This window comes from Myzus persicae, unplaced genomic scaffold (assembly GCF_001856785.1).
Source record: "Myzus persicae strain clone G006 unplaced genomic scaffold, MPER_G0061.0, whole genome shotgun sequence".
Taxonomy (NCBI): domain Eukaryota; kingdom Metazoa; phylum Arthropoda; class Insecta; order Hemiptera; family Aphididae; genus Myzus; species Myzus persicae.
Genome location: NW_019101886.1, coordinates 77,551 through 92,207, shown reverse-complemented (window position 1 = coordinate 92,207; position 14,657 = coordinate 77,551). Strand labels below are relative to the sequence as shown.

Genomic DNA, 14,657 nt, shown 5'->3' with positions numbered 1-14,657 from the left:
TATTAAATGTACCTGAGTGCTGTATTTAATTTATTTTATACAAGATGAAATATTTTACGTTTGTCTTAATAATATTAACGATTTATAATTATTACAAAATCATAAGACATTTTTTTTTTTAAATACACGGTTTGGTACGATATTTCGATTGTCTACTACTACACTTGGAATAATAACAATATCGTAACAATGTTGTTATTATTATTTTTATTGTGAAGCCACCCTGGCTAACGCCATCTAGTGACGGTAACTGCGCGCCAATGAATCGATGTTCGTACCCCTCGTCAGTGTACGCTCGGCCAACAAAACAGCACGTATGTGTTTCACTCCGGTCCGTCTGGGAATTGTCGATCTTTGGGCGAGATTTTAAAAACACACAAAATCAAAATGGTAAGTACCAAGATTTTTGCAGACACAAAATCTGTTAATAAAAAAAATATCGCAAGAGTATATGAAGACTATAATATTTTTTTTTAATGATATGTGAACATTATAATATATTCATTTTGAAATATTATCGCGATTTACGGGTTTGTCTCAATATTACTATTAATCATGAAAATTAAATAGTCTGATGGGGCATTAATTATTTTAAAACAATTGTCAATTAAATTGATGCATGTTAGTGTGCGTGCACCATGTGGTTGTGCATTTATTTAAACACATATTTTTATACATCTTCTTATTCATTTTATATTATATTTTAGTACGGATTCGTGAATTACGCTTTAGAGCTGCTTGTGTTGAAAACATTTGGCGAAGAGACGTGGGAAAAAATCAAGTGAGTATTAAAATAATATTATTAGTAATTAAAACGTGGAATTCAGTAGATTATTAATTATTTGTTTTAATAATTTTGTAAACACTTTTTATATCGCATGCTTACAGAAAAGATGCGGAGGTTACAATGGATGGTCAGTTTTTGGTCAGACAAATTTATGATGACGAAATCACATACAATTTGGTGTCGTCGGCCGCACAAATTCTAGGTAAATATAATTAGGTTTCAATAGGTCTTGGTTTACTGAAATTTTATCACGGAAGCTAATGTGGTTAAAAAATAAATACGTGTACTATTAGGTAGGCACTCTAATCTACTAAAAAAAACCAAAACAATATAGGTATTTATGTTTCATTTGATTTTTTTTTAACTAAGCCTACTTTTGTTTATTTCATTTACCATATATTGAAATCATCCAATGACATATAAGAATGTAATAATTCGGATTATTCAATACAATTAAGTTATGTAAAATATATGATTGAAAAATAGATATTTTTAGTTTTAATAAAAAAAAATGTTCGATTATGCGAGGTATAAACTCAATATACGGCGATCATATACATAGGCTCTTTAATGTAAAGCAATTTAAATAAATAAACAATATAAGGTACCTACGGCATTTTTTACGCTGCGTTAAGGAAGTGAATATAATATAGAAATACATTCATATTTATTATAGAATTCAATTTTGAAAAAAGTGTGTATAAAAATATTATCCACGGGACTCGTTTAACTTTTACACTGTTCATAAAAATAAAAAAAGACCTCATGAAATGTATGTTTGAATTATGTTAATGAGCCACGATTTAGAGTCTTATATAATTTCTTTTATTTATATGCATTAGAACTGCCCGCCAGTAGTATATTAGAACTGTTCGGAAAGATGTTTTTCGAGTTTTGCCAGGACTCCGGTTACGATAAAATCCTACAGGTGCTTGGAGCCACACCCCGGGACTTTCTTCAAGTACGCATTGTTCGAGTTACATCCTTAGCACAATACGATAACTGTTATCACCACTGTTTTTTGTAGAATCTGGACGCTTTGCACGATCACTTGGGTACACTGTATCCGGGCATGAGAGCACCGTCTTTCCGGTGCACAGAAAGGACCGAGGATGGCGCCCTCGTCTTGCATTACTATTCCGACCGTCCCGGGTTGGAGTACATTGTCATCGGCATTGTTAAGGTTGTAAAAACAATATTTTACGACCGACAATAACGAAACGACATAGTGAATGTGTCGTGGTCTTATATAGTGATATAACATATATTTTGTGTGTATTTGTGTGTCTTGTAGACCGTCGCCAGTAAACTTCATAACACCGAGGTGGAAGTTGAGATATTACAAACTAAAGAGGAATGTGATCATGTGCAGTTCTTAATAACCGATAAGAATACCAAGGGGCAACGTCAAAGCGATCAAACAGCTGAAGTTGAGACACTATCGCAAGGTCATCACCAAAAATATTTGTATTTCTAATTATAAAAAAAATATAGTATACTGTTTCGGCGTCTAAATCGGCTAAATATTCAAATCGTACTTACCATACTATAATATGCTGTTTTAGGTTTTACCTGAGTTTAAAAAAATACATCTAACAATTTTTGTTTTTTTTAATGTAAGATTTAAATCGTTGACAGTTACCATTTGTTACATCAATAAATTTGTATTTTGTCTAAGTAAAGTTTTCCATAGGTTTTATGATAGTATAATATAATATATAAGTATTTTTAATTCTACTAACGTTACAGTTTATATAAGTAGATTAAACCCAATGAAATCCAATTTAAAAATAAAAATTATCATATCCGTGTTTCAATTAATTAAAAATACGTATGAACGTATACATACTTTTTTAAAAAAAATATAAAATATCAGTTATAATAGCTTTATCAACCGGAACATGGGATAGTTCTTATTTTTGATAAATTGAAGTACACATGTATAAATATATATATATATAAACATAAATATTATTATTATTATTAGTGCGTTGCGAAACGACATCACAAGCGTATATAATGTAACGACTTTGCTATATTTTTGTAGAACCGAAAATTAGTCCAGCCACGTTTTGCCATGTGTTCCCATTCCATCTGATGTTCGACAGAGACTTGAACGTCCTTCAAACCGGTTGCACGATCACCAGAGTAATACCCATGGTACAAGGGCCAGAACCATGCAAATTAACACAAATCTTATACCCCGTAGGTGTTAATACTCACACACACGCAGACACACACAACACACACACATACACACATACACACACAAACATACACCCAAGCATAATAAATAATTATTATTAATGTTGACTCGGTTGGGCAGGTAAGACCTCATTTGGAATTGACATTCGACAACATTCTAGCGCACATAAACACCGTGTACGTTCTTAACACAAAACCGGGAATTATGAACGGCGACTCCAACGACGGTTGTTCTATATCTCTGCGCCTTAAAGTAAATAATCAATAGATCCAATCGTTCTGAACCTTTATATAGACTGCATGCGTTTAAATAAACTGTCGGTTTGAAAATATTACCACGGTTAAAAATTACGTTTCTTTTGCAGGGCCAAATGCTGTATGTGCCGGAAACAGATCTAATGTTGTTTTTGTGTTATCCGAGCGTCGTGAATCTAGACGATCTTACCAAGTTAATACAAACACATTTATACCTATTAATAAGTTTATATTTTGATTGAATGGAATTTCGTTAGGTTAGGTTAGATAATTGAGCTATAAATTATTGACAGTGTTTATTTTGTTTGTTTGTCCCAGACGGGGACTGTACATCAGCGATATACCTTTGCACGATGCCACTAGGGATTTGGTGTTGATGTCTGAACAATTTGAAGCTGATTTCAAACTGACTATGGATTTGGAATTTTTAACGGACAAGCTCCAGCAGACTTATAGAGAGCTGGAGAGCGAAAAACAAAAAACCGACAGGTAGTCCAATACAGCTAATCCTCGAAATGAAAAAACCCAAGTTGTGTACCTTCGGCGATACGTGTTTGCTTATAATTAAACGGATTGCCAAAAATTAAAAACAAACATAAAAAATGCATAAAATAAAAATATAATTCATTCGATATCCAAATCAATCTTGCTCAATAGCGTCGTAATGAAAATGTATCGAAATATTTCAGGCATGTACAAAGTATAAACTATAATTATTAAAACAAAATAGTATGTAGTTATATTTGGAAAGAAAATATATTATTATATTACTCGTAGTTTATAGTTATACGTTTCGGGTTTGATGAAAATCACTTATTTAGGTAGGTATGCTACGTGTCTAAAATAGTTTTAATCGATCAATAAAATATTGATTGATAAAATTGATAACAATTTGTTTACTACGTTGTATACACACAGAGTGATGCGAGAAAGCTACAGATATGAAAACGAAGTGTCATAATTATTTATAAAAATAATTTTTGTATACAAAGTTATAAAGTAGTTATGTCATAAAAATAGAATGAAATCCTTTTACATAAAATGTACGTGCCTATAAAATTGTATTTATAAAAGTTTGATGCAAATTCAACAAGAAATACAACTATTCTGGACTAAGAAAAATATCTTCAAAATATAATTATTAATGAAATTTGACGGTGCTGTCTAATCTGCATTAAAATAATCGAATGTTTTTTACATTTAAATTCTCAGATTTATCTCGACATTTTGTAATAAGTTCATAAGCTATTAAGTTTATACATAGCATTTAATTAGTTTTGTTAATTTATTATTTAAAGAGTCCGATCGTAGCGGGTTGAACATAAAATAAAAATTAATTTTTCGTAGGTTTTAACTTTTAACTACCTGTTAAGCAATTTGTAGAATTTTAAAATGAATAAGATTTATTTGATACGAAAAAGTTAAATTTCCCATATTAAAAATTCCAACCGAAAGCGATGAAATGTGTACCAAGATTTTTCTTTTAAATTAAATTTTTTGTTTTGTTTTCTTCTCTGGAATTATTGCGGTCTAACCGAGTTTCTTTGATTTGTATTATAATAGTTGTTGGTCACCAAAAACAATCTAGATTACCTAAATGTTTTATGAATAGTCTTTTTACTTTTTACCGCATTCTTCATGGGCGCCAAATAAATATAGTTTGTAACTTGTAAGATTCCAACATAATAACATATTATATTATATTGACTGTATAATATTATATAATGGGTATAGAACAGTGGTGTCAACCTTACACGGCTCGTGTAATCGTGTCACACAAATGGTGAAACATTTCAAAATATTTTTTTTTTTTTAGATTTTTGAACATGCAATATTTAAATAATAATAATATAACCGTTATACGTATTATAATGTGTAGGTATTAATAATTTATTATAGGTAAATTTCAATATTTATAAATTTATAAACAAAATGAAATACCTATCGCTTTATAAGTCTTTATGAAAACATAGTTGGTCCTGATCAGAACCTCTTTCAGCCTTAAAAATAGTATTATACCAATTCGTATATTGTAGTAGTTTCGGTGGAATATTATGCCAAAATCGAATTTAATCTAAATAATAGCACTAAAGCCGTTGTTGTTAACTTTTTTCTTCCCCTTTCTCGGATTGCAATCTTCGGTTTGGCTCACAAAGCTTTTCTCGTCGCAAATCGCCCCCGTAGGCTACTTTATATATATATAATAGACACACACATACACACACACACACACACACACACACACACACACACACACACACACACACACATCCTACATACATAGGGTCTGAAACACGAATTATTTTACAACACAACTGTGGCTGAGCACAAAACGGAATAAACATTCACGTCGATCGCATCGTCTTAATAACGTTGCGAACCGTCGTATTTATGTACTCCAATAGGCACTACTATACTTACAATTTAATATTAAATAATCTTTTTAAATTTCAACCGTTATCCATTAATGGAAACCAAAAATAAAAGGGGATTTCAGGGAACAGTTTATATTCGTATTTTATGTATCTATCGTCTTAAACTTAAAAGCTAAAAAAAATGGACCATAAATGAACCAAGCTTAACTGAGAGAAAAAAAATGAAGATACATCACATTAACCTCTTTTTTGGGTTATCACAGGAACAGTTTATTGTTTTGATATTTTAATTTTAACCACGATGATGATTAACTGTAATCAGATAGTGCGTGTTTATTTCTAAGAAAATGAAATATTATGTATTTTATTAAATCGAACCCTCGTCTGCTTCACCTCGAAACAGTGGACCGCAGGTGGAGCTACTTAAAAATGTATAATTTATACCCGTGTGGTTATCTCCTACGATGCTCCGTATCGTTTTAGGCTGCTGTACTCCGTGCTGCCGATCAGCGTGGCAACAGAGCTTCGGCATAAGCGGCCGGTTCCGCCGAAAAGGTTCGAGTGCGTGACACTGCTGTTTTCCGGCATAGTGGGCTTCAGCGACTATTGTGCCGGTCACGCGGACTCGAAAGGCGCCATGAAAATCGTCCGGATGCTCAACCAGCTCTACACGGCTTTCGACGTGCTCACCGACCCGAAGAAAAATCCAAACGTCTACAAGGTATGAATTATGCTATATTCCGCTTACTGCCGATGCGCGGTTATAATATCATGAGATCAAAAATAAAGAAAATACTCACCTAGGCTTTAACCTATCCGACGACCCTCCTTTCACGCTCCCTCCACTCCAGACCCCCCCACCCTAGAGGCAGAAACGGTGAGTCCTACTCGGCGTGTATCTGTATCCAGTCAAATACAATAATAGTCACACTTTTCCAAGAGCACAGCCGATCGATCTCAGATCAAAATTTACTTCCGGCCGTCAATCGTGTGCATATAGTACGACGTCTATATACAGGGCGATTCACCCTCGCATCTAACATGCATAATTTATCCTTTGACAATAAAATACTATTATAAATCAAACTATATTATTACCCATTTATTTTGGTGATTGGAGCTTTCAACTACACACCATATTTTCAATTAGATTCGTAATGATATTCGTAACGAATTTCTGAGCAATTTGAATTACAGTATTTAAGTTAACTTACAAAGTTACAAATCCCAAAGACTTGAATCGAACATTAGTGTTATGCAATATACATAAGGATAAACTGGGAGGGAAGCGAACATGGTTGAGGGTGAACTGCCCTGAATAAAATGTATTTTACGAAACGGTCATCCACTCCGGATACGCGTATACGCCAATGTTAGCGTAAAATACATATAATCCGCAACGGTGAACGATACCGTCGCGGATTCGATCGATTGAAAATCTATATCGGAAACACGTCGAATGGCCCCGACGATATTATTATTACCGTAATTCGTGGTGTATGACGAAGAGAATAATTCGCTCGATAGTGCAGCGTCTACGGCACGGACGGCTTACCACGAACAAAAACAAAAAATTGCCGCTAAAAATGCATTTTTCTAGAAAATATTTTGTGTTTATATTGAAACGCGTAGGTATATAAATATAATAAATGCAGTAAATCCGTTAAACCTCGGGGAAGATAATATTATATGGCCGGTCGGAAATCAACGGCCAACATTGGGCACAAAGATAAAATATGAAATATATACTTACAATATTCGAATATCACGGTTTATTCTGAAAAAAAAAATAATAAAGGCTGGTAAATAATAAAAAAAAAGATAACATATAAAAAGTGTATAATCAATTCTTCAGGAATTATCGTACACAGTTCATATACCATATAAGATTTGGTAACATTTCTTTTCTTTAAGAGTAAAATAAAAACTCGAAAAAGTTTTTCAAAACCATCCGTTTTAATAAATAGAAGTTTCGCATCTTGTGGTATTAAACTGATGGTGAACCTTATAGATAATGTATATTGTATACAGTAAATAAACTTTTTAAACTACAAGGTCTTTATTTACTGCCTAATAATAAACAATTGCAAAAAAAGAATATTCAAATACGTGAATAAACATACGACTTAATAAAATATCTTTATCGAAGAAAAGAATATATACGAGTATTTTCATAGACAAATGAATTCAGTATTATTATGAAGTTTGTGCAAGAATTCAATAATATTATGCATTTGATATTTGTATACTTATACAGTAAATATATTATTGCATTTTTTAACCTCATGAAATATAATATAATAAATAAATTCAAACAATCTATAATTTCTATAAGTATTGAATACTAAAGTTCCACTTAAATAAATTAGTTACCAAAGTACTTTCTAAACATTGAATAAAATATCATTTTTCCCGTTAATATATAATAATAATTCACGTGTAAGCATCCAAAATACAAGAGAAAAATAAACGTTTGTCTTACCAAGTTATGAGAGAAATAAATAAATTATATTTTCAATGAATATCATAAAATTATCTTCAATTTCTTAAAAACTTTTAAAAAGAAAAACAATTTTTTATTTTAAATGTCTCTCTGTATTTCAGGAAGTATATATGTTTAAAATTAGTTCGAAAACAAAATGTAAAAGTTAGTTACAACTTTCAATATAGTTTTCGTATGATACCCGGATATAAAAAAAAACTTTTTACTCTTCAATCTTTAAAAACTTTCCGGATCAAGGACATTATGGTGTAGGTATAGCTTATTAATCATTTTAAATAATTTTTTTTAAAACAAATGGTTAGGTGTTAGTACAGTATTGGACTAAATTTGCGTAAACTGCTTACAATTAATTTTATTAATTAGTCTATTTCTTACAATTTACGTTGAGTACAAAGTATTTCATTTAAAAAAAATAGTTATCAAATATTAATTGTCTAGATCAGAAGTAGCCAGTATAATATTGGTTTACTGAATAACTACGAACAGTAATATTCATATATTTGACAAATATAAAAAAGGTTATATTTTAAATGGTTCTTATAAATAAGGGACAAATCAAATTATAAGTTTAACATATTTTATTACTAGGGCCCGGATTTTTATGCAAAAATTTAAAAAAAAAATTTAAAAATATGGTATTAAGTGAAAAAAAAATACAATTTAAATATTATTTTTTAAAATATGTATAAAGAATAACAATTTGTATTAATTATTGAATGAGTACCAACATGATGTAACAAAATGTGCTTTTAAATTATCAAATTGAAAACTTCTGCGATTGTCGCGTAGCATTACCTTGTATTTCGAAAAACTTCTTTCCACATCTGCTGACACAATTGGTGCGTATTTGAAACAAGAAATATCTTCTGGTGACAACTCTGCTAGGTCTTCATCGTCGTTTCTTATTTCTCCACTTATAATTTCAGAAATTTTTTTTATTTGTGATAATCCGGGATTTTTTGATAATACTTCCGATAGCTTAACTTTAGCAAATTCAATACCTCGTCCTCCTTCACTCAATTTATTTTCTACATTTTGAACCAATTCTAGACTTTTTCCAAGATTGACACCAGATTTTTCTAGACACGTAATAGTGTCTGTTATACATTGGAAATTTGATAGAATTATCGAAAGTTCATTTTTGATCGAGTTATCATTAAATAATTGTTGTGCATTTTGAATAGACTTTGCATCATTTGGGTTAAATGTGTTGATAACTTCTTTGACTTTGTCAAAATTTTTACCATAATAAAACGCGGCATCAAGCCACGTTCCCCATCGGGTAATAATAGGTTGTGGGGGTAAACTTAAGTTTGGACATTTTTCTTTAAAAGTACCTACACGACTAGGTGCTTTTAAAAAAACTTTTTTTGTGTTAGATATCAACAAATCAACATTTGAGAATTTATCCCTAATAGCTTCTGATAATCTATGAAGCCCATGGGCCATGCAAGTAATATGGATTAGTTTAGGATAAAATACTTTAAGCGCATGTCCAGATTTTACCATATAAGGAGCGGCGTCTGTGACAATATTTTGTTTTATTCGGTCGAATTATATTTGTCAGGAACGTCGACGATCGGGAAAAATCGGCATGTATATCAAACTTCGAGAAAAATTTAAAATATTTTATCGTATTCCGCGACTGGTAGCAGCCAACGCGCCACGCCAAGCCACAAGTATTTATTAAATATGCACATTTTATGTAATTACCCCGAAATATGCAATTATTATGCATTTTGATGCAAATATGCAAAAATATGCAAAATTAAAAATTAACAGTAGAATCTACGTTTTACGAAACGTCAAGATATTTAATCAGAATTATTATACGTCAAATGTAGAAGAATATGCATTTTCATAAAAATCCGGGCCCTATTTATTACCATGACTCATAGCTTTCCATGTAAGAATAGATAGGAGCTATACATATAGGTTTCTCGAAATTGACATTTTCAAAAACATACATTTTAATAGTACTAAAATGTAAGAGGTCGCGCCATACCAGGAAAAATCAACAACAGACAATATAATAATACAAATGTGTATTTGCTGCAGAAACCGAGAGTGGCTTATACTTTACCATAGGTTAAATATACTTAGAATATTTAGACCGGGTTGCACGGAAAATTAATTAATTGAATGGTACAATACAATTTAATGGACCAATCATGGGCCACTTAATCATGTTTAAGCGACCATTAGCTCGCAATTGAATCAATAAATGTTTAGTGATTGTTCATGCGACCCAGCATTAATCTACGATTATATTTGTGTACACAGGTGGAGACTGTCGGCGACAAATACATGGCGGTCAGCGGACTTCCTGAACCTTGTGAAGAGCATGTCCGGTGCATTGCTCGGCTGGCTTTGGATATGATGGACCTCAGTCATACTGTCGTAGTGGACGGTGTGCCCGTTGTAAGTACTCTGTAAAAGTGTCTCCAAATCGCGTGGAGTGCACAATGCCAATTATAGTATTATACATAGGGTGCTTCACCGAGCATGATCTTCTAAATTATTAATCTTTAATAATTAATTTATTAAAATGTTGATTTTTTTTTAATTTTTAAATAATATATACTTATAACTTATAAGACCACATATTTTCACATTCTTGATATTTTGTGTACTACTAAAGAGTGTTCCGCATTGATATAAACTTCTGTTTTTCAAATAACTACCCTCTTTTTTACTGCAAATTATCAAGTGAACCTTTATTTTAAAAATGCTGATATACTCAATTAAAAATTTGAACAAGTGTCGAGTAGTTTCTAAGTTATTAATTGTTATTAATTATAGTAAAGATAAAAGTTCTTAAAAATAGTTTTAGAAAAATATAAAATAGATATAATATTGGGTTTATATTATTTATTACACTTGGACCATTCTTACAAATATTATAAGCGTTGATAAATTAATATTAATTTCTAAAATTTTCAAATCATCTTATACCCCATATATTCCAAAACTTGGACCATAAATATTATCCTTAGTACATTAAGTTAAATAACACAAAAACTGATCATTCATATCTCGTCAAAATTTTCAGAAAATTATCTCATTTATAATAAATTTACAGTAGAAAGAGGTAAGGGGTTCTCATTTGAAAAACATAAGTTTATATCTCTGTAGGGTACTCCTTAAGTCGTGACAAAATCACAAAAATTTGAAAATATGGTCTTTAAGTAAAAACTCAGATTTTGAACCACTGTATTATTGAAGAAAAATAATGGGATGAGCATGATTGGTAAATGACCCTGTTTAAACGATAACACCTATTATAGATCTCTATAACTATTATTGTCAGGATAAGTAAAATATTTATATACTTACTGTACTTATATATACTGTTGTTTTTTTTTTTAATTAAAAAAAAAAATTTTCAGCGCCTGACCATTGGCATACACAGCGGCGAGGTGGTAACGGGAGTGATTGGTCACCGAATGCCCCGGTACTGCTTATTCGGTAACACTGTAAATCTGACAAGCAGGACCGAGACCACGGGCATACCGGGAAAAATCAACGTCTCAGAAAACGCATACAAGTAAGTGCATCGATGTTCATTTATATAATACTTTTATTGTTATTTCTGGTAGTTAAGATTTTGTTAAACAAATTTTGTTCAGATTTTAAATTGATTTTGTTGAACAAATTATATTAATGTCGTTGGTCGTACCTATGGCGCACTTTAATATCACGGTAAATTCGTGGTCTCGTAACCAAAGTATTTTAAATATATTTATATATAATATATATATATTAGTTTAGTTATTAATTCTCTATAATTCAAGCCCATGAACAACCATAGAGTGGAAATATTTAAAGAGCTATCGAAAACTATAAAGTTTTAAATCAACACAACTAACAAATGTGTTGGGTACAGGGTACCTACCTATTTAATAGTGTTCTATGTGTCTAATACTTTTCAGTTCTCACCTAAAGGTTATATTTACATGATAAAAAATATTAATCAATAATTAATGATAACCAAAGGGTAATATTTCACAAGTATTAATTTCGTGAACTATACAATAATTATAAAATATTATACAATATTATTCATTCTTGTACATTTATCAAAAAAATAAATAATTCTGTAAATAGATAGGGAATCAATTATTTTGATATCAACATTATGAAACACCATCTTTAGTTCAACTGATTATTGTTTAACGGGAAAAATTACATTTAATCCAGGATAAAAAAAATTGTAACCACCAAATTAAAAAAAAAATATAATATCAACCAATTATTTTATTTATAGAACTGAGATTTGGCAATCATTAAAAATAATTTATTATGAAAGAAGATTGTAGTTTGAAGTTAAAAATTACTTTCCTACGCAATTGTATATTATGAGATAGCACCTTTTAGTTCTGAGTCCATGGACTGTATAAACAATTATATAATATGAGCGTTTATACATAATATTGTTTCTCATAAATCCGGATTTTATGAAGCGGAATACCCTGAGTTGGTATTTTAAATATAATATAACATACTTTCGAGTTATAATACGAGTGCCTACCTAGTATATTACTGCATGTATAACCTATTATCATCAATATTTAAATAAAAATCAGTTGAGTTTTTATTTGAACAGAACTACACGATGAATATATCAATAAAATATATTAGTACGGACGATCATTAAACTAATCAAATCGACACAAAGATGTGTAATAATAATTATATAATATTATTAGAGTGGTGTAAGGTGGTTATGTTATTTGTAGTACAAAGAATAACAACAAATCAACTTCTATAGAGTCGAGATGAATTATTTTAATTTAAAAAATACATTTAAAACGTCGATCCATAATTTAATTATATCAAATATCATGCTATGATATTAAACAAACTAACCTTAATGTTTATTCGAAATCACAAAGTTATTATCTCATATTTATTACATCATATTTTAGTTATCACAACATAATATCTCATTGTGAGAATTAAATACATTGATGATAAGTATATAAATAATATCATAGTCAGGTAGGTATATACTTATATAAACGAATAACGATCGCAGTAACGAGCTTTAATTTATGCGTTGTAAGCTTATGTATACTTAGCACAATTAGTTGATATAATGGTTTCAATTTTATTACTCAACTCTTATTTTTAATTAACACCGTTTCAAAAATATTCAGAGCCATTATTTTATTACAACGTCAAATTAATATCGCATGATAAGACACGCGTCTCTCAAGCGCTTTATTGTTTTTTGGTTACATGAATTTTAAATAATATTTATACGTTTTCCTAAAAAAAAACGTTAACGAAAAAATTAAATACCTATACTCTTTTAAACAGACTTCTTTTAACGTTAAGTTGTTGGTTTATAAACAATATTATGACTACCTACAGTTGTATGACGACGAAATATAAGATTGCAATTAAATAACGTTAAACGAATTTATGAACATTTTGCATAATAATATAGAACAACAATAAGACGCGAGTGTCTCTCATCCGCGAACAACGGCTCATTAATAAAATATTTTCTTTTATATTATTATATATTATGCGCTATTCTAACATTGACAAAGGGCGAGGGAATTGATAAATTATTATTATGTCTGTAGAATAATACATTTTTTTCGGCTTTAACGCTGGGTTGGACTGCACTTTTTTTCGTTTTCGCAGTGTTGTATTAATTCGATTTCGTTCAGCAGACTTCACGGTCGTTTAACTTCGAGGCGGCAAACAAAGCATATTGTCACCCTGCGTGTGCGCCGCCGCTGTCGTTTCGATACCGAATTCTAATGCGAAATAAACGAAAAAATAAATAAATCGAATAATAATTGGTCACGGAGGCGTCGTATCGTACGGGTCGTTTACCGTCCGGCGTACATATTATTATGATTATAGATATATGTAGGTACGATTAGATAACAAGGTGGCGTCACGAAATGAGGAGACTGCGAGACGCGTAACGCAAAATACAACAAAAAGAACTTGTACATCAGAGCGAGATTATATTTTGGCTTAAAATGTTGCCAGTTAGAAGAGATATTTCGCATCCGAATTAAAAAAATAAAACACCCCACGAGGAAACGTTCGGCAACTACAACCCCGTCTCCATCGCTTTTCTACTGCTCGCTGTTGTTCGTCTTGCTGTCCGCTATACAATATTATTATACACTATGACATGTATACCCAACTACCCTCCCTAGCCTACCCACACTCACGTCCGAAACTACTATCAACGATGTCGTATCCCGTGCGCGTTCCATCATCGTTTTTCATTTTCCCTCCTGCAGCACCGATATAATGCGTACAGCTGTACACAGTTGTTGTAGTTAGGGTAGGTATACGTATATCTTTCTACGTCAAATCATAACAAGTTTCTACCGTAGTGTATGCGTTCATGCGGATCGTGAGCACATCAGCTAAGTCCCGCCCGCTGCCGCCGCCGCTTGGCCGATTCGCAGAATTCCGTTTTGATATTAATCTTGCATGTACTATTTTCTTGGCAATTATTTATTTAATTTTTTTTTTTTGGTTTTTTTGCTTGCTGTTA

The 14,657-nt window shown here is 31.1% G+C and overlaps 1 protein-coding gene across 1 annotated transcript in view; it reads left to right on the top strand.

Annotated features, from left to right (window-relative positions):
* Positions 1-291: 291 nt before the first annotated feature.
* Positions 292-14,657, top strand: part of LOC111030657 (guanylate cyclase soluble subunit beta-1) — a 35,041-nt gene continuing 20,675 nt past the window's right edge. Inside the window, exons 1-13 of the mRNA XM_022310273.1 lie at positions 292-390; positions 708-781; positions 889-989; positions 1,630-1,748; positions 1,815-1,970; positions 2,082-2,235; positions 2,835-2,992; positions 3,114-3,245; positions 3,358-3,440; positions 3,566-3,736; positions 6,106-6,343; positions 10,409-10,546; positions 11,515-11,672. Coding sequence (XP_022165965.1) covers positions 388-390; positions 708-781; positions 889-989; positions 1,630-1,748; positions 1,815-1,970; positions 2,082-2,235; positions 2,835-2,992; positions 3,114-3,245; positions 3,358-3,440; positions 3,566-3,736; positions 6,106-6,343; positions 10,409-10,546; positions 11,515-11,672 — 1,685 coding nt within the window. The 5' untranslated portion in view covers positions 292-387. The remainder of the gene's footprint in view (positions 391-707; positions 782-888; positions 990-1,629; positions 1,749-1,814; positions 1,971-2,081; positions 2,236-2,834; positions 2,993-3,113; positions 3,246-3,357; positions 3,441-3,565; positions 3,737-6,105; positions 6,344-10,408; positions 10,547-11,514; positions 11,673-14,657) is intronic.